The sequence below is a fragment of the Prinia subflava genome, chromosome Z (assembly GCF_021018805.1).
Source record: "Prinia subflava isolate CZ2003 ecotype Zambia chromosome Z, Cam_Psub_1.2, whole genome shotgun sequence".
NCBI lineage: Eukaryota > Metazoa > Chordata > Aves > Passeriformes > Cisticolidae > Prinia > Prinia subflava.
In genome coordinates this window covers 72,040,451-72,062,001 of record NC_086283.1, presented here as the reverse complement: position 1 = coordinate 72,062,001, position 21,551 = coordinate 72,040,451, and the positions used below count along the sequence as shown (strand labels likewise).

The window sequence follows — 21,551 nt, the reverse complement described above, 5'->3', positions numbered from 1 at the left end:
AAATCAGTTCTACTGATTCAAAAGAAACTGTTGGAGGTAAGATGATAAAGCAGAAAGCTGGAGTAACCAAGGGGTTAAAGATACAGTTTGCACTTGGGAATTCTCTCTAATATGCTCCTCCTTCCCTAGCAGCTGCCAAAAATCATCTGACAGGAAACATAAGATTAAGTTTGTCCCACCTAAGTGAACAAAGAGATCTCAGAACAGGCAACCAGTTCACTGCAGAGCAAGAACTTTTCTAATCCTGCTGGAATCTGCAGTGCTGCTCAGAAATTATTACTGAAGTTGTTTTCTTTATTTTAACATCTTGCTTCTACATCAACTCACTCATTTTGGTCACACTGCAGTTCTTGTTGTTTCTCCCATAAAGTTTAACTTAAAGCTCCAAACATAATCATGTGGAAAATGGACATTATTGATTCCTATGGTCCATTGTTCCCCCATTCTAAGTCCCTGAAGTTCATGTTCAATCTGGAATTACATCATGTCTGGTTTCTCCTGGTTACCAGACGGCTTGAGACGTGACCACAGCTACAGAAAAAACAAACAGCCCTCTTCACGCTTCGGCTCCCCTATCGATTCAAACATAAACTTTTTTTCTTTCTCTCAAGTATGCTTCAAGTATGGAGCATGGTTAATTTAGAGATTAAGTTCCAAATTAGATTATCTAATGGCATCTTAATGGATTGCTGACCCATTTCCTGTGGGATGGCAGCATGCAAGTCTGGCTTGAATACAACTAATTTCTTAGGAAGTGTTCAGAAGATGTTTGCCTGGATGGGGAGGAAACAATGTTCTGCACATCTTTCTGCATTACATACTTGGGAAAAAAACTATTAGAATTTTTAATTTAAATTTATAAAGATAAGAAATCATTAGATTTTCTCTCTGTGAATATTTTTACAATCAGGAAACTTCATCATTTTTGTTCTAAAATTGTAATTAAATGTTACTTTTATTCCAAACCATTGCTGGGGAGAGGTTAGAGTGTATGAACTACTGCTCTAACAGGTGTCTGTGTTTGCCCAAATGTGCTTCCAAAGACAGACTGCTGGCCGTGTAATTTTAGCTATATGTTTTCTCATTACCATACATGTACACGATATTGTGCTACAAAAGCTATATGCACCCGTTCTCAATTCCCCTCCAACTTCTTTCACAAATCAGATTATCCTGTTTGATTGCCTTATCAGCACTGTTATCACAAACACACAGTGGTGTTGGGGTGGGGGGGGGCAGAGTAATGATGCTTGGAATGCTGACTACCCCACAGCTACAGCTGAGAAAGAAATTCAGCACTCTGAGAACAGAGCTCCCCTCAGCATCTCCAGGAATGAGCCAGCTGTTGTACTATGCTGATGTGTCAAGATAACAGAATGAAAGCATGAAATTCTAGCTTAGTCCATTTGCCTGGATACGGTAAAGGTAAAGTTAAACTGTTAATGCAGAATGAATATTAAAAGAATTAACATAAATAAAAATACGTTTGTCAATAGCTGAGTTGAAATGTACACTTTGGCAATGAAAAGTTGCTAACAGTCTGTGGAAGACTTGCAAATACTCCACATGGTCTAGCAGAGACCTGTCATGCCAGCCTTTATGAGTATTTTTACTGGAAATACCATCAATGGTATAATGAGTGGCTTAGATTTAGGATCAAACTCATGCTATCAGCCTCACACACACACCCCCACTTTTTGTCACTCTCTCACTCCTTAAGTGTACTTCTTGCATACATTCTTGCCCTCACGTAGTGACTGAGACTGTATATTTCTAAATGAGCCTTACAGATTTTCACAGGTTTCCCTCGCCTTCTGTCTCTAGGTAAACAGAACTGCTACCATCAAAAATATAAGAATGTGGGGTTTTTTAATGGTTTTGAGTATCTTCTTCACATGTACACCAAAAAAATTACCTAAATGATCATAAAAGTACCGGAGAACTTATTTTTATTGATGTGTTCAAATAGTGTTGGAAGTTCAGCAGACACTATAATAATACATTTACAAATAAATGTGAAAAGTCATATAAAAACAGAACGTGTACCATAAATGTTCTAAATAAGTCACAAAAAATATCAAACCAACCCAAACAAAAACTGTAGATTGTTTGGGTAGCAAGAGCAAAGTAAAAATTATTGCTTGTAAATACTTCACCAAATAGCTCAGGTGGGTTTTTGAATTTTATTTTGGGTTTTTTAGCATGCTTTCCAAATGTTTTATTTCCCTTAAAGCTACTGGAATGTTTAATGCAGCTATGCAGAGTAATAATCTATTTTTTTGTTATCGCTATTCCCTGTATTCTGGTTTTGTAGAAAATAGTGTATCAATGATCTAAGTTTTCATGGTTTTTTGGTCCTTTTTTGTTTAGTACTATTCATAATATCTTCTTTTCTGCAAAATTTGGCCTTTGCATGCAGCCCACTACTGTCTTGTACATGAATCTTTAAATACCAACAGATACATAATTTTCTAAGAAAACAAGACAAAACAAAACAAAACAATTTAAATCTATGTATTGTACCTACCATGAGGTGTGACAGGCAACTATTGATAAGACAAAGAAGACAGAAATAACAGAAGGTTTTCATCATTTACTTTCCCCAAACTTCCAAGATGTGGTTCACCAACAACATTTGATGACAAAGCTTTCAACCTGACCATCTCTGCTACCTGTAGAGGTAACTGAAGAGACAGAGCAGCTAACAGAGGGACTGCCAACTTTTTCACCTGCCTGAGGTCAATAATACCTCCAAAAAATCAGTATACTTAACCATAAAAGCCTGATGTAAAAGGTAAGATTGAGCACAATCAAAATGAGCTCTGCAGATCTAAGAAAATCACATGATCAAACATTTATCAAACCATTTGGAGTTGCAGAAACTTATCTGGACCTTGATATATATCTTTGCCAACATGTGAAAATTAGTTTTGCAATATATTGTCATTTTTTAATGTTAGTTTTACTGTTAGAAAGGCTCACTGCTCCTTAGCCTGTGCAGGTGTAATTTCTCTTGTTAGGTCCTCATTCAGTGGGATCTGAAGAATGTCATATTTCAAAACCCAATAACTAAAGGCCATCTGCTTAGGCAGAACTGTTTGTTTCCTTGTCCTTCAAGGCTGTGCATATCCAAGAGCAAGTGGTATAGCCTAGGCCTTTAATGAAATGCCATGGCAGAATTTGTGCCCAAGCTCTTCTGCCAATGCTTGTACAGGCTGGTAGGGCCACAGTGGCAGGCAGCGTTCTGCCAGTGATCTGCAAAGCAGTGTGGTCTATAACAGTGAATGAATCATGGGGCAGGCTTCTATTCAGCCTTTCTATTCAAAGTTTCCTTGATCGTCACATAGAAATGTTTTCTCCTACTTTTCCTTTCTTTTCACAATTTATGCCCAAGGTGTTGTATGATGGTAGTGAAAAACAGAACTCAGCAAACACTACAACAGTGTTTCAATCAGTATAACTGGCATGGCTTTAAGAGGGGCTCGAGTGATGACTGGTTATAACTCTGTGAGGATGTTCCTAGATAGGTTGTTGTGATGTAATTTTCTAATGCCTGTCAATGCCCTGAAAAATGCCACTTTGTAGTGGGAGAATAAATCACCCCATCTGTGCTCTAAAAGCTTAGTTTGAATTCACTACTGGTAGTACATTGAAAACTCTGGCAACTACTGCGTGATGGGGATTTGTAATGTGAATCACAATCCCTGAAGAGATGAGGTGAATTCATTAGCTAATTTTCCATTGTACTCTTTAATATATAAGGAAAGAAATGTCAAGGCCTTATTTTCCACCACAATTCTTCCAGATTTAAAACACTGTTTCAGAAAAATTGAAAAAAAAACCCCTTCCGATTTGTAAAGAGCAGCAATTTTCAAATTCAGTAGTTTCCCTTCCAAGCTGATTCTCAAAAGTCCCAAAATTTCTAGCAATCACAGTACCATCAGTACGATGCATTAAAAGACATTATGTACATAATACATATAAATTGTACTCACACGCATATTTACACCATCTATTCACAGGTACATATATTTTCATGTACACATACATTTCAAACAAAATTTTAAATTATTTCATGAGTGAGTGGCTAATACTTCATCTGATAGGCTTCCAACCTACAAACTTTACATATACAACCCTCATTAAGTGTTGAGTGCTGCAGATTATCCTGTACATGAAAAAGGTGAAAATGGATGTATCAAAATTATATTGATTTGTTTATATGCCTATTTAGATAAACACTTCTTCTGCTGTTACCATAATCCACTATATACCCAGAAATATAAAATCTAATAAATTATTAATATATCAAAGGTTAATGGGGTTTATTTTTTGGTTTGTTTGGTGGGGGCAAATAAGGGGGACTCACAGGAAAAGAAACTCTTTTGTAAATCATTCCTAATTATTCTGTTATTTAGTTGAAAAATAAGATGATTTATATCTTACCTTCAGGTATATGTTAGTAACCTAAAACTACACCAGCCAATTGGTAAGAAATGTCTCTATGAAAAATATAGCTATTCTTTACCCAAAAGCAACCACTACCTCAGCCATTTATTATTACACTCATCTATACCCCTAACAGCTCCGTTTTCTTTCTGTTAACCACTAAGGTCCCAAAAATATGAGTGCAAACGACATTTTTAAAATCTAAGATCAGTATTTCCTCCAACTCACAAACCCTCTGCATAGGACAGCATAACGTTATTTCAGGTTTTACTTTAAGGTACCATCTGAAGTCAGCTTACATGAAAGATAACCTTAATGCATTTAGGAGAAATGTTACACACATATTTTGATCATAATGCTGTCACATATACCTCTGGAGGCCCACTAAAACAGATAGTGTTGCTCTATGCAACTTTTTTTAGAGGTGGTGTAGGGATGGAAATAATTAAAATGTTACCTTTGCCAAGTAATTCCCAATGTATCCTCACTGGCACTGGGGTATAAATGCCTGCCGTTTTGATTCATGGTCCAGTCACAAAGTCTCAGCTGTCAATTGAAACCTAGCAGTCAGATATGGATCGAGCATACTACAGTTTTTAGTATTTAAATGAATACATGCAAACTACTACTGTACACGGCAAAAGTTTTACTTTCTCAAGAAGTAACTGTAAAAATAAAACAAATAAAAGATAACTTATTCTGAGAAATAAATGCCTATAGGCTTCTTTAATATATTGATACTTAAATATTATCCTCTATTAATAAAGCATAAAAGAGTAACTAGTGTGTAGCACATAACAATTAGCCATTATTAGACTACAAACTGAGCTGGAATAAAAGGAAATGTTAATAATCAATAATGCGATACTTTAAGAAAGGAAATAATTATGCTGGCTTTTTAAGCAATGCTCTATATAATGCGTATTGAGGAAGGTAATATATAATCAGTATCTCCTAGCATGCTTTTTGTGAAACATAGAAGACATGCTATTTATAGAAAATTTGCCAAACAAACTGTATGTTGCTATCTTGCTGTTTAAGAAGAGTAAAGGTGTTTTGTCACTGAAGTTTTTTAATCTAGTACTGCTGAACGTGGTATTACTTAGCAAGAGGTGATAAAATAATCTACTCTTATGTAGACTCAGAAAAGCAGAATTTAAAATATTTTACTGAATTTTAATATAATGAGGAATGTACTAAATATTAGGTGAAACAAATTCTTCCCAGATCCTCAAATCGTTGGTTCTGCCTTCACAGATTGTTCAAACAACCCTTGGCAGCTCTGTTTACTTAACAGCTGTCCGATAGTGTTAGCAGATTTATTGAAAATATATGCTGCTTATTTTTAAGCTTAAGAAAGTGCATTTATCTGCCTTCTGAAGAAAATATGTTTTATCCTCTGTGTAATCATGTTTATATAAATTGCTGTACTATTATTTATGATTAAGCATTCTTAATTGAAGATAATGTTGCTGAGTTTAACGGCATTCAATGCATTTTAGTTTTCCCTATCCATGTTCACATTCTTGAGATAGTACAGGCTACAGCAAACAAACTACAATAAACTGTTTTCACAGAAGCACAATTTATTGCAGTCTTTTCCTGAAAAATACAAATGCTGAGGACAAGACAATATTGCAAACTTGACCCTGTCTGGCTGTTAGACTAATAAGCTTCCTGCTGTTAAGGTCCGAGAAATGGAAATGTTAGTCTTTGATGTTTTCATAGGGATTGTTTCTTGTTTGTTATCTAAAGAACTCCAAGGGACCTTCTAAAGGCCATTAAAAGCATGACTAAACCACATGAAATTAACCAGAAAAGGAAACATGCAGTTAAAAAGTTTGCTAAAGGTAACTGTGAATAATATATTAAACATGTTTAAAAAATGGGTAAACATTTGATTTAGTCACTATGCAAAACAGGACACTAAGCCTGATTTTAATGATGAAAACATAATAAAATATGTCAGCCCATTCAACGTACAGTAGACATATTTCTGCTATTATCCTTAAGGATGTCATCATCTTCACTACAAATGCATATTTTAAAGATTCATAACTTAGCTATAAAAACTCACTTGCAGCTGAAACAAAAGACTGAAAGGTTAAACCCTCCCACCCACCCCCATCTTTTACTTCTTCACAAAATATAAAATCTATGAATAAAAGCCCTTTGGCTGATTAGAACCATTAAAAATATACTAAGATCACAAACTTAGTGTTACCAAATTATTAGATTCATTTAGGTCTAACTCAGAAATCTGGCAAGCACTTAGGTTGCTATATAGAACCTAATTGCATTTGTCATTTGGGGAAAACAGTAAGAGACTGATATATTGCATTTTAGTAAATTAGCTTCTGCACTAAATCACTGTATTCCTCCCACAGCCTGTACGAAAACCTCCCACACATACAGTTGATGTGTTACATTTATCATTAAGAAAGCACCACAAAGCTTTTGAAACATATTTCATAAATGTCAGTAATTTCACACTTCTTATTATACACAGTCATAAGTACCTCAATTCACATACATCCAAATACTGCAAAGATAATAATGCAACATGTGCATTTTATACCTAAGCTGTAGGCACACACATGCACATTTATATGAAGGTTCATGCTCCATGAGGCTCACAGCTAGTACTGTAGTGCTATTCACTGCACCAGCTGGGCCATGCTTGCAGTACTGGCAACACCGTGGAGAGGTGCAGGTTTGCATGGCAACTGGTTCTGTTACAAGTTCAGGGCTGATTAGTTGAACTGAAATACATCTTCCTAAAGTCAAAAAATGCTGCTCCACACTCCTCAGTAGGCTCACAGCTGTCCCAATGTCTTTTAAAATAAACCTGCCTGGAATTCTTATTTTTTTTTAATTTCCCTCACATACAACTTCTCCTCCCAAGTCACTCCTATTGAAAGATCTCTGCATGTATAAGATTTAGAAATATCACTTCCAAAGTCTGCATCTGCATCCTGTGCACATGTTGAGTGGTTTCTGGGTAAAAATACTCTTGAATTTAATAGAACTCTGTAAGCCTGAGCTCCACTTGATGGAAGAAGTCTGTTCACAGCAGCAGTGGGAGGCTGTCCTTGGAGGATGTCCAGACAGCCCAGCAGGAAAAGCTTGGGTGCACAGACCTGACATGAGTAACAAGCTTTGGAAGGACATAAGACACTTTATTACAGTATTTCAAGTGATATATGTTGTCTGGAGTCATCCTGAAAGCTTTCTGTCTAGTTATTCTCCTCAGAGTAACCTATGTATCTCTAAAATCATGCCACAGTGTTAGCTGAAGATGCGAAGGCACAGTCACTCTTACCCACTATAAGCCATCTAAAAGAGTACCTCTGCAGGATATTCTGAAGAGGCAGGAAACTACTTGAGAAGACTTATATTCCTCAGTAGAGGGACGCGAGAAATGGTCCTCAGGATATATCTAACAACTGCTGAAAATATTACTAATTTTCTCTAATGCATGTTATGAATAAAAAATAAATCACCTGACTTCACATATGACAGGGTGAAAAGTTTTTCCTAAAAGCCTATTGAACAGACTTGACCTTCAGTCCACAGTTCTGTATTTTTTTAGCAAGGCAAGCCACCTCGCTACCATAACACCTTCCATCCCCAAAACATTATCAATTATCTTCTTATTTATCTCTCACTTAACCACAAAAAAAGAGGATGAGTCTATATTATGAAGCAGAAAAGGATGCCCAGCCTTGCAGGAGATGAGGAATCCTCACAGGTAGCCTCACATTTTCCTAGTCCTGGATCTTAGGCTCTGCCTCTGATACATCCCCACTGCTGCACTCACGAAGCAGCAGTGAGCACAAAGCCCACTGCATGCATTTCTCCTGGGAGTCAGTCCAACTCCCTCATTCACCTCACACATTTTAAAGGAAGGAGACACAGTTCTGGAAGTGGACGCAGGCCTGGAGGCAAGCAAAGCAGTAGACCAAGTGCTTCTGTCTGTAAAATGCCAGGAAATGGATTTTGTTTTGCACTTTCCAGAGCTGTGAGACATACTGATGTGACGTTCTACCTAAGTGCTAGATTTTACTATAGCTGTCTTCACAGTTTAAACAGCACCTTGAAAGAACAACCATCCTGCAACATTTTAAGTATGCAAATCACACATACATTAAAAAATCACAGTCAAGAGCTCAATCTTTAATCACAGTATGAATCATTTTTAAGGGTTAGTATTTAAGCAGATTTTGTAGTCTCATATCTAAAGAATGACTAAGACTAACATTAATTTCAAGTTTCTGTGATAGCTAATGAAAGAAGAATTGTATTTTGGAAAGTGTATATAGGAGACAGCTATAGCTTCTATTAGTTGAGAAAAGCCCATAAAACTTAATATTTGCATATTGTCATTGTTCTGAGTGAAACTTCCTTTAAATGTGTTTCCTTTCCAGCAAGCATATGTGAAAGGTGACCTCTTAGCCATTTACATACCTCCCTGGCCATCATGTGACCCAGTTTTACGTCAAACTGTCAATTATGATAAGGGACACAATAAGAACAGGCTAAGTGTTGATAACCTGCTTCCTGACTTTACTGACAAGTTCTCTTTAGGAGTCCGCCTGTGTTCTTCTTTCAGCTTGCTGCTGAATGCAAAAGTAACGTCCACCCAAAACATTTTGTAAACAAATACTCTGTGTTCAGTGGACATTTAAGTTCACAATTTCCATGATTAATAGTACGAAGAGAACTACATTTTGAGCTGTGTGGCCCAGTAACTAAAGGATGCAACTGGTAAGAACAACTTGCTACTGAAAAGACAGGGAGGACATGTGTAGGAAATAAAAAGCTATCTACAGTTTTTTGGTCATTTTGGAGACCTTATTACTATGTACCTAGAAAAGGTCTTACTCATAATTGTAAAATCTGTGTGGAAATCATGTATGCAACTCAGCATACCCAGAAAGTGCAAGCTTTAGTGAAAACCATGCCACTGAATTTATCAGTGCAAAGATTGGAAGGGTTCATTAACTCCTCAGTAATTGGGCCAGCATTAGTTAGCACGATGACAGGAAAGTTCTAGAGATTATTGTTAACAACCTTAACAGCTATTCCATTTATTTATGTTTTCTAATTAAAAATAGAATCATCCATGCAAGGCCCTGAGGTGCATTAAAATTAAATGGTCATGAATAAAAACCTTGCAGTTATTTCATTCATTCCAACAGAAACTTTATTTTTTGTGACACCATTCATCTGCACTTGCAATAAATACAAGTGTCTACGTATTTGTCCATCCATCCATCCATCCATCCATCCATCCATCCATCCATCCATCCATCCATCCATCCATCCATCCATCCATCCATCCATCTTTTTAAATGTTTACACAGGCAAAGTATTTGACTAGTATTTCTGGCAACTTTCTACCATTATTGCCAGAAACAACATAACCTGACTCTAAGTGTTTGTCATTTCAATACCATAATAAATCCACAAAGTTGGACAACCATGACACAAGGAGGATAAAGAAATGTCATCACATAACCATGAGAATCCTGACTATTATGATTTTGTTACTGAATTAATGATCTTGCCATTAAAGTTACTTGGTCAAAACAATGCAAACACAACTAGAATCTGGCAAGGATTGTGTCCACTTATAGAAGGTTGAATTTGACTTACTCCCCTCAGTTTGTTAGTTTGTTGCTTTTTTCCTTTAGTCTAGGCTTAGAAACCTCAAATCTTCAGTAAATGCAAATTAAGGGGAGAGGATATGAAGGTGAGCTCATATAATTACAAAGACAATCCAACCTTTCTTTTGTTTAATTTAGTCAGGATGTTTCTCAGCACAGATAAAGAACAATGAGCAGTAGAATTGGCTTCAGAAAATACTTCCACCAATGATAAAAAATTAAGAAAAACTCTCTCATTCAGGTACTTGCTCTTATCACGTCCCTTGCCCTCTCCCATGGTGTTCCTCCTGCAGTTACATTATTACTTAACAACTCTCAGAAGCTGATGCTGAATCAAAAAAAACCAAAAAAACAAAAAAAAACCAAAAAAAACACAAAAAAAAAAAAACCACAAAAAAAACCCCAAAAAAACCCAAAACAAACAAACAAAAAAAAAAACTATTGGTCACTAGTAATTTCTAATAGGCAGAGGAGGTCTGATATGAATTTTTTACAAGAAAATGTCAAGATACATATGACTCTCCAAATTGAAACAAGATGTATTTTTTGTAACTATTCATGCTACAGCACAGAAATACCTGATATTTCAAGACAAATAATTGGAAGATGAACCAGCTAGTGCATCAGAAAGTAGACTGCATAGTTACAGTTCCCAATTAGAATTTGGTCTTTCTAACTATCAGTGTTACAGGCTAAGTAATCTATATAACATCACAATTTCATAGTATCCAGATCAGTAAAAAGCCAACAAATTCTCCCATTGGCTCTATTATGCATTGTCTTTCAAAGTTTTACTCAGTACTTCCCACCTAAATGTGAATATTTTGGGTGCACTGTGCTGCACATAGTTTACTGGAATTTCTAGCAAGCTATCACTTTTTCAGGACTCCATGTGAGTGTGTACTGCAAAGTACATGTTAACTTTTAAATTTATTGTGGTTACTTAAATGGGCTACATAATGGTTCTTTTTAACAGCAACAAAAAGTACTCAAGGGTACATGCCAATATTTCTCATAACCAGAGAGAATAAATCTTCATAAAGACTCCTCCAATGAAATAAAAAAGGTACCAGTGACAATATTTATTCTTGAGGGGTCACGGTGCATTACAGGGTATGGGGAATCTTTTAAAGACCTCTTTGGAACTAAAACCATTGGCTTTCTAATTGAAAATTTCTCTTCACTAATACAAAATGATTAATTGCCTTATTTCACATACCCCTTGATTTTTCTTTTCATTCATCATGGGTTGCTTTAAAGCAAATGCATTTAAAATCTGCCACAAGAAGAGTGTCTCTTTTAAATTGTTGTAAAGTAATGAAAAGACATAGTAAATCAATCCCATTTCTGCCTTACTAAAGGATAACCTTTGCTCTGTTAAAATTGTTTAGACAATGTCAGTGCTCTACCTTACTTTCTGGGTAATACGTATGTATGTGTGTGTGTGTGTGTATTCATATTTACGCATCTGAAAAACTTCCTACTTAAAGAATTCTGTTATTTCAGATGGTTTGATCTGTACATACAGCTCCTTAATTTTCTACGTATGTGTAGGCATTCATACACACACACACAAACACACTCAGACGAACACAGATATGTCCATTGTATATGTAAGAAGAGAAGAGTTAAGAGCAAAGACAATAAAACACCAATATGTTTTAAACATGCTACATGGCTCACCCATTTGGATTAATATAATGAGACTATGAAGCAATACACTTTAGAAAAGAGAACATTGGTTTAATGCAGTGCCACTCAATAATTTTTCTGCTTCTGAAGTATAGGTGAGGTCTAACTTAGTTTCCCCTTCCCTTTAAGCCATTTGGCCACATGTTTCACCAGGAAAGGGAGTATCAGACACAACACATGTGAACACCAAAGACCTTTGAGATCTCTTTCGTATCTCTTTGATAGTCCAAAGGCACTGCTGAAATTTTGAAATCTATTTTGAGCTACACAAAGACAAAAAATAAATAGAAGATGCAAAACATTAGCAATATATATGTCAAAATTCAGCCAGAAGAAAATTAAATATGCTTCTACTACTTTCTGGCATGTCACAAGAAGTTTGGAAGTTTTTGAATGAGCTTGGAAGGTGGAGTATGCCTAAGCAGGAGCAGTCTGCAGAAAAAATTGTGTCCAGAAATACAGAGGAGAAAAAAAATTATTGCACATCCCTAAATTAACAGGATGTCAGGGACATTTCAAAGAATACTATATAAAACTTCACAAGAACTCCACAAATTACACTCACTGTGTGTAAAAAAGAGGTGTTGTGGGTGCTTTAAAAAATAATATTTATATGCTGTGTGTCTTTAAAAAGAAAACATGTCATAGTAATTATAACACATTTTATAATAAAAAATCTTTGAGAGGTATAAAAAATCCAGCAAAACAATATGCCAGAAAAGTTATTGAGAAATTAATGGCTGGAAAACTCACTAATAGCCAGTACATATTTTCATAAAAGAGTACAGATGTTTGAATTTAGGTCTTACTAGTTAAAAAATAGTTGGCAATGCATCAGCTATTTTGAATAAATTATCATATTTTTGATTTTCTCTGAACACTGCATGTGGTGACCTTTAAAATGGACATACTGCCTCCTTGCCCTGGGAATGGGTATGAACAGGGAGTTTCAGCACGGGTCAGCTATATCTCAGCAATGTAGAACAAGTGGGTTTTACTTGAAAACAAGACAAAAATGCAAATAAACTGCTGACAGGAACACAAGTCTGAGGAAAAACTACAGTACAAGAAACACCAAGACCTATTTAACACCCTCTTTCTTATTGTCACATTCAGCTTTTCTGCTTGTTACTTTTTACATGCTGTGAATTTCAAACTCGTCTACTGTTAAGATCTAAGAGAAACACAAACCCAAATCATAAAGGACATTAAAATTCTAAAGGGTCTGAATTTATTTTTGTAATGTACCATTTCTGTATGTGCATGGCCTTGCCACTGACTGCAGCTAATTTATTTGTATGCCATCATTAATCTCGGCTCTATATTTTCACAGTTTGGGTAAACACTTCATTTGCATTAAATTTACAGCATTAATGAGATGTGAAATTTAAAATGCTACTTGAAATATAAATGATGTAAGAAACTAGAACAAAACGTGGTTTTATCACATTTGAAATCATCAGACCAATTTGAACCTATTACACTAGAAATGATCATGTTTTGCCCTGAGAATTCAGTTTTATAATTGATCTTCTAAAAACTAAAATGAAGAAATATGTTAAACATCTGGAGGAAGAGGAAACAAAATAACTTGAAAATAATAAACTGTATTTTTTGCTTTGAAAGTTTTGCTTATTTTTTAAATTGATTTTGAAATCAGTATTTGTTTTTTAAACACCTCATTCTACTTCTTAAATCCTATTCAAGATTAAATGTATGAACTCTAGAAAATGAAAATGTTGGAAGAAACATATTAGGAGTTCCTTAAGATGGGGCAAATCTGAGAAACAAAGAATAGGCTAAACGGATATTTCTTAAAGCGCTCAGTTTGTTTTCAATAAACTTCATCTTCACATGACAAATACTGAAACCCTCAAGATTTCAGTCTAATCCAAGGTACCAGTGGCAGCATGTAGGAAGGTAATACCACAAAAACTTCTCTATATCATTACTCCTATGTGAAACTTGCCCACCTGTTGCTGGTGTAGGAAGGATGGGTCTCTTGGGCTTAGTCCCACATATCGATTGGCTTGGGATGTGCCTGAGGCTGTGTAGGCTGATTAAGGAAGAACAAAACATATTGATAAAAATACCAACCTGTCATATCTATTACCTTGTGCAGGTACAGTAAAAATATGAGAGATCCAGAGTTATGATTTTGCAATATATAGGATGTGTCATGGGGTTTTCTTTCACAGAAAGCAAAAGAAATATTGGACCAAATTTGGAGAGGCATGTCTAAATTCCTATTAACTTCAATGGAAGCTGAATGTGTAAATCATAATGATGTCTCTTGACAATAGTTCCTGTGATTAATTTTTTTCAAATTATTTCAAAATGTATTTATTTGAACTAATCACACTTTTAATTTCCATTATATAATCTAAAGAAACTGTGAAATCTCTGAAATTACAATACTGAGAGAAAATATTCATTACCATATTACTTTTGTTTCTGTAAAGGCCCTGTTTTTACCAAGAAAACACCAAAAAACTGTTAAAGAACAACATAAATTAGAACAAAAAGTTTGGTTTAGTTATGTGGCATGAAATTAATCTTTGCAGTAATGGCATAGACTCTGATTAATATTTTCCTATAATTCTTACTGTGCAACATAATAGTAAATATTCAGCTCTGTCATACATCAGAAAACAGTATTTTCTGAGGGGAATTACTAAAATAATTCTCTTTCTGCCTGCTACAGAAGATTGAGGAAACCCATTTCTGAGCAGAAAGAGAATTGCAAGTGATGCTGGGATTAGCTACAGCAAATGGATCCTTCACCTGTAGGACAAATTCCTGTCTGGTCTCTCCCAGTAACTCCTAAAAGTCATTACATTATCATGTCTTTCAGTGGCACTTATCAAATTAGTTAGGTGGTCTTACTCAACTTCCCAGTGTGGAGATGTCCATACTGCAATCTGTAGCATCACAACCTGGAAATTTTCTGGAAAAATCCAAAGGCTTAGTAGCAAAACCATTAAAACTGGACAGACACTTACAAGCATGCCAGTGAGAAGCTAGATGAGAGTACTTACTAAAGTGGCCTGCTAATATTAATTTAACATGGAAGAAAACCAAAAAAATGTATTCATTACAAAAATTTAAAAATTCTATGTACAATTAACAGGCTTTACTGAAAAACTATTGTAAGAATTAACCAGTTATTAGAAGGAAATTATGATGGAGGCCACAGGATTCTCCAAATATTATTAAAGCCTGATATTCTTTCTTATTCATAAAAATTATACTATAGCACTTCAGAATGAAAAGAAGTGCTAATCATTTACCAATTTATTTTCATCACACTGAATAATAATGTTAATTTTTTGTCCAAATTATATAAATATATAGCTATATATATTTAAACCAATCAATCAGTCACTGCAAATAAAAATAAAACTACGCCATAAAATATGTTTAGTGTTGATTTTCATATTTTCACAGTTAACATTAGTTAACTGTGTGGTGGACCTATTATGATTGATAATAGTGTTTGACTGATAATATAGTCTATATGTATTCATACATAATTTATATATCAGAATATTTATTGCTATTTTCTTCATCAACAAGCTATATTCCTTCATTTTTTATGCTCTTACAGTTACCAATCCAGTGTCAAAAGCCTTTACCAAGGAGATAGATTAAAGCAGTTTTCTGAAAATCATAACACCCTGAGCAGGTGAGGTGTTTTAAACTGTCTTGTAGGCAGTATGTCCACATTCAAATAAAATTTGCACACGGAGATTTTTCCTATTATTAGTTATGTGCTGTAGTGGCAAGAATTTATTTGGAAACTACTATGGAAGCGTGAGGAAGCTTTATTTTGAGTATCTAAGCCAGGATGTTCTAGAATTTCAGCAGGAATCAGCTACTCAGATTCCCATGAATTGCACAAGAAACTGGGTGATGATTCAACTGAATAATATAGTCCAAATTGTTCCCTTGGTAGTAGCAAAAAGTACAGATTTGTTATGCTTTCCTATAGTGATTATTAATGTCATATTACCAAAGACATCCCAAACCAGTTCTGGCATTTACTGTGTTCTTTTTGCCATTTTTCTCAGAAACCCTGTCCTCATCTACAAGAGATATGTAGGCCGAGCACAATCATGTCAAAGTAGAATGAAACCACAAATACCTGAAACTGTACAAGAACTTAGTTTTCTCAGTTTTCTGTTCTGGTGCAAATGTTTAGAGCAACAGTTTCTACTTTGATGCTAAAACAAACTCTTCTTGAAAGGTCCAAACACTGCACCACAAATCACCAGTAGGGCTACAGCTAGACTCTGCTACCTCTTAATGAAACTAATATACTGAAAGAGCAGATAAAATGCTTCCATAAATCTAGTTTTTTAAAAATACTTGAGCAGTAGTTTCTCCAAAAGTTACTACTACCCTTTTATAATAAATGCATAAACAGTTTTCCTCCTTTACATCTTATGCCTTTGAGTCTCATCGTTGCCTCAGATTCTAATGAAAAGTTTTAAACCAGTATAACACCTGAAAAGGATAAAGTTTATGGTCTCAATTAATGACAGACCAATAGTTAGAGAACCTATTTGGAGTTCAAATTTTACATTGGTCCAAAACAAGTAATTTTAATGTTACAAACCCTAAAAAGACCTAATATTTAGGTCTTAAAAAACCCTAATATTATTAAAGAGTGTTAAGATTTTTTTCCAAGAATCTGGAAATGTCTCCTAAAACTCTTCACCACTCTGATAAATGCTGGTAACACTGGCCATCTCCAAAGCCCAAAAACAAGTTCAAGAACAACAGAAATGCAGAACACGGTTAAAAAGCAACATTCTGCACCACTAATCATTAATACTCTGAAGGGAAGAAATCAGTCAAATATTTGCCCTTATTTCTAGAACTGCGGTTCCATTGAAGATAATAGGACAAATAACATGATCCTACATGTAGTAAAGAGCTTAAAACACTGAAGTTAGAGGTTGTTGTTTTCTATTTTAAGAAACCAAACAAGCAGAAACTGTGGATCTGCTATCCTTTGTAGACATGACAAGGCATTAAAGTTTTCTTTTGCCACAACAGTTGTTTTTGCTGAAAATGACACAACCTATATTAATATGCAATTACATAGCTCCGATTCAGTATGCGTTGTAACAAGGTTTGATTTCTGTAGGAAAGTTCATTGAGGAGCAGATTATCCAGTCCCTATTCGGAATTCCATCTGTGGGTCATTGTAAAACCTTACTGTCTGAGTGTGCTTCTCAATGTCTTAACAATGTCCACCTCAGATTAAAAAACACATTCTCTTTCCTTAATAGTGGTCAAATATGCAGGCTTTTCCCTTTTATTTTGGTTGTCATGTCACAAACTTTGGTTCATGTAACATGAGCCATCGGTTGAAACTTTGGGAGGAAAAGCTTTGCAGTCAGATCATGTTTGCTCTCCATGTATAATGATGAGCACCCACTTGGTCAAATAGTAGGAAAAGGCGCCTTTTTCTGGCCTCAGTTTGAAATCATATCAGATCTTCGATGGACATTTTTTTGTTTCCTAAAGAAATACTTACTGGTTGCTGTAGGTGAAGATGCCTCACCTTCAGTGGATGTAGTGATGGGTTTAGTATCTGTCATGGTCAGGGTCACAGGTCGCACCGCACTGTGATGGGGAGAGGGTGCCAAAACTGGAGTAAAATGGCCAGGCACTTTCCCTACTACTTGACCACTGCTGTTAGGCTACAAAACAAAACCAAAAGAATGCCTTGTGAAACATACACATTGTGTTCAAGGAACCTACCTATCTTAGGGGCTTCCAGACCTGCCCATCACCGTAGCACCTGTGTTTGGGATGTGCTGCTCTAAATAGTCTATGAATTTCCTTGTGATATTATCACCAGGCAGGTCCCTTCTCAGATAGGTAGTACCATGTTTAGGTAGCAGTACTTTTAGGTGAATATTCTTCCACAGTCTTCCTTCCTGGGCGCACATGCATCAGATCATTTCAAAGTATTTTTGCCACTCCTGCAGTGTCTGTGAACCAAAATCCCATGACAGCAGGAGTAAACTGACCAGGCAAAGGCCCTAAAGTATTAAGAGCAAACAACTGATGTAAAACCGCTGTTTTCATATGCCATGCCACTCTGGCTTGGAGGATAACCAAGACTTGACCACAGCTGTCCACAGAGATTATTCACACTGGAAGGCTAACTAATGAGTCACAATTTGGGAATAGGATAAAGGGTTTGGATAGGGTGCACTATAATGTAGACATCATAAGACCTGGCAAAAAGTCACCTATTAAAAACCCAGAAGTGTTTAATAATGGGAAATTTGCAAGCCAAGAGCATAGTAAGTAACAACACTTCTTTCATAAATACAAGAGACTGTCTGCATATGACCATATGCTAGAGACAGGTCATCAAGGTAATATGATAGTTTCTACATGGGGGCATAACTGAATACGGCAAAGTTGACTGGTAAATATATGTTTATCCAGTGCTTAAACATACCTTAGACATTCTGCATGACTGCAAATACTTCAGTGGTAAATTACTTGCAATGAAAACTAGCAAGTAGTAAATAGTTTTTACAACAGCAGCTAGTAAATTCTGTCTTAAACTGACTGTGTGCTCTGAGTCACAAGTGTTTTAAAAGAGTCATACAGACATGAAATACTGGGGATCATTCAATCAGAAGCATCTTGTCAAATTAAGATAACCTAAAGGCATGGACCAATAAAAGACACAATTCAACTGACTCAAGGAAAGGTTAAAAGAGGTAAACATGACTATGGTAATGAAATAATAACTGGACTGAGACAATTACCGCAAGTATGTGAGAAGTATAAACACACAAAAGAGGAAGGAATTATTTGGAAAATACAGGAAATACATACTTGGGGTAATGGAATGAAATTGAGAAGGAGGAAATTTAAAATTAATAGCACAAGAAACTTCCTGGCAGTATGATTTACTAGACTTTGCAAATGTGCTCAAGGAAGAGTCTTGTTTAGGACATCTAAAACTAAATTAGCAGAAAACACTAGAAAATATAAGTTCAAATGGAAACCAATATGGTGTCCATAGGAATATTGAGCAGTTAGCTGACTATATCCCCTCTCTAAAATCACAAGCCTCATAATGAAAAATAAAAATAAAAATGCACACTAATTATGAATGGCAAGAACCCCTACCCTTCTTAATCAGTGAAAAAGTCACTTTCTAGACACAACTCTTGTCACTAAGTTGGACTGGATTTTCATTATGGTTCTAGGGAGTCTGCTTCAGAGGCAAGCCTCCTCTCCTGTCCAGGCAGCCCAGCTGTCCACACAGCCTGCTGGAGGGAATATCACCCCTCAGTTGTGTCTGGTAGCTTATAGGTGGAGTCACTGACCTGCAACCACAAGGCTGCCTTAGGAGCCCTAGCTTAGGTGGTGTGCTAACATCACAAAAGTAACTGAGAATCTCTTACAAAAATGATCAACTTTTATTAAAATTAAGAAAGAAAATTCTGTGAAGTGTATGGGTTTAAACAGACAGTATAATCAGCTTACAAAAGCAGTTGTCTCCAAAGGCAGACTAAAATAAATCAGAATAAATTAAAATAAATTAGAAAGTCACAGGAGACCATGATGATTTACAGAAATGTATCACCTTATATTGTACTGTAGTGATCCCAGCCAACAGGAATCCAGTGGCTCACATGGACCTCAGCTTTGCCCTTACCTATATGGGCAAAATGAGCAAACTCATTCCTTGCTCAGACAAAGATTAAGATAAAGTCTGTATTTATACCCCATTCTCTTCTAAACCAAGTTTTTCCCTGTGTGTTACATAATGGCAGTGCAGTACATCACCCCACTGTTCTTGTTGATGCCTATAGAGAATTTACCAGAGATTTTAGTAGATTCAGTGTGTGATCCTCAACACCAAGTGCCTCCATTTCTTTATTTTTTTATTCCCTCAATTTTCTCCTAAATGGAAATTCTGCATCTGTCTCACATGTAAAAGTGAATGCAGATGTAATACAATGACACTGAGGAAAAAATAATGAAAACTTGTTACTTTGGTAAGTTTAATTCCTATAGTTCCAAGGTTTCACACTCTGCACATTACATCAAATGCAATTGCAATCCTGTTGTAGGTAAGCACATACCTGATAAGAAGTTTACAAATACAATTCTTCTTCAACAATTGAGCTGTCTTTGAGATGTAAACCAAGGTCCTCCTTTTGACAAAAGTTGTCATAGGAAATGGTACACTTGAAATTTGCTTTAAACATCATTGGTTTTGGAGACAGAGTTTATGAATAGCACTCTCATACTCTCCCAAATTCTATTAAAATAATGTCTCTCATAAGAAGCTTTCACAAAACATCCATATTTGTTTTTCTTGCATGCAGTGAACAACAGTGGAGCAGTTAACCAAACTTATATTTATCACAACTAGTTTGCAGCTTAAGATCGTAAAAGTAGTCCTGAAAAACAGATCACGTAATTGTCTCAGAATTATTGCTATGGTCTGTCAGATAACGCTGCATCAGTTTATTTATACTCAATTCACACTTCTATGGTTATCTTTGGAAACACAAAACTAAAAGCTTTTGAAATAAAATTCTAGATTCTGGATGGTAGCAGTACAAGCTCATGAACATCAGCTCTCTCAAGTGTCTCAAGTCCTCTGAGTTTCTTTAAATTTTCAGTTCAAAAAGGGAAACCCTTTGACAAGAAACAGCCCCTTAATAATCCTATTGAAAACTGACAGCTGAAAAGAACTTCTGTGACCTGTTCATTTTTGTCCTTTACAGTTATATCAAACAATATTTTAGCATGGAAACTGCATATCTATTTGGACACTATCCACTTGAATTACAAGTGCAAATACTTAGAGTACATCATTTAGCATAAATTAATTTTCTCCTTATACAAAACAAGTTCCATATTCTAGTTCCAGGTTTCCTGAAGAGATTCTTACCGACAAATGCATTGCAGGTGAAGAATCAGCTGTTACCATCAAATAGGGCATCAATATGTCTGTGTGATGTATTCACAGAGGCAATGCCTGAGGCATAAACCTCAAGCAAATTCCGTAAAGGCAGCTGTGTTAGATAAACAAGCTGTGCTCAGAAAATTTGCAAGGAAAAGAAGTAAACACAATGAAGGTCTGAGATAGTTAGCCCTCATTTATGCAGGCATACATTTTTCTACTGTTGGATTGGACGTTAACTTTATTTTCAGATGTGTTACAGTTTTCAGCTTTTTTAATTCCACACCATTTCAAATTGCCACAGTTTAATTCATTTATGTGCCCAAAGCCAAAGGCAAGTTGTAACTGCTGTCTCAGCTGTAATGTATCTCAGAATGTCAGGCTGTTTTTATCTGATGGTGTGCACTGTGCACATTTTATTTTAATCCTCAAGTCTAAAGTCTGAACAGAAACCTGTAACAGATATGAATACGGACTTTCTTAAAGTCAGGATTCACTGTAGCTCTTTTCCCTGATAGGATTGTCTAACACATTTATAATCAGTAATTAATAAACCTCCTTTCAGATTTTTGTTCATATACATGCCCAAATATCAGCCTATTTATTTATCAGCCTATCAGTTATTCAGTTACCATTCAGGACAGTGTTTTGTCATATAGTTCACTACTTTCAGTGTTACAAAAATATTTCTGATGCTATAATGAAATAGACACTAGTAATATGTACAGATGAGCTATCCAAACACAACAGAAGTTAGATGCATCTATTAAAAAATCACATGA

At 35.6% G+C, this 21,551-nt stretch overlaps 1 protein-coding gene across 6 annotated transcripts in view; it reads right to left on the bottom strand.

Annotated features, from left to right (window-relative positions):
• The window catches only part of NFIB (nuclear factor I B), a 170,949-nt gene that overhangs the window by 12,366 nt on the left and 137,032 nt on the right, over positions 1-21,551 (bottom strand). Inside the window, exons 9-11 of one of the 6 annotated variants that reach the window (XM_063423680.1) lie at positions 17,356-17,521; positions 13,784-13,866; positions 4,907-4,995 (exon numbers count right to left, since the gene is read on the bottom strand). The exons of 1 other annotated variant lie outside the window; for it this stretch is intronic. In XM_063423680.1, the coding sequence (XP_063279750.1) occupies positions 4,907-4,995; positions 13,784-13,866; positions 17,356-17,521 (338 nt within the window). The remainder of the gene's footprint in view (positions 1-4,906; positions 4,996-13,783; positions 13,867-17,355; positions 17,522-21,551) is intronic. 4 more of the 6 variants (XM_063423681.1, XM_063423682.1, XM_063423683.1 and 1 more) reach the window with 4 other exon arrangements.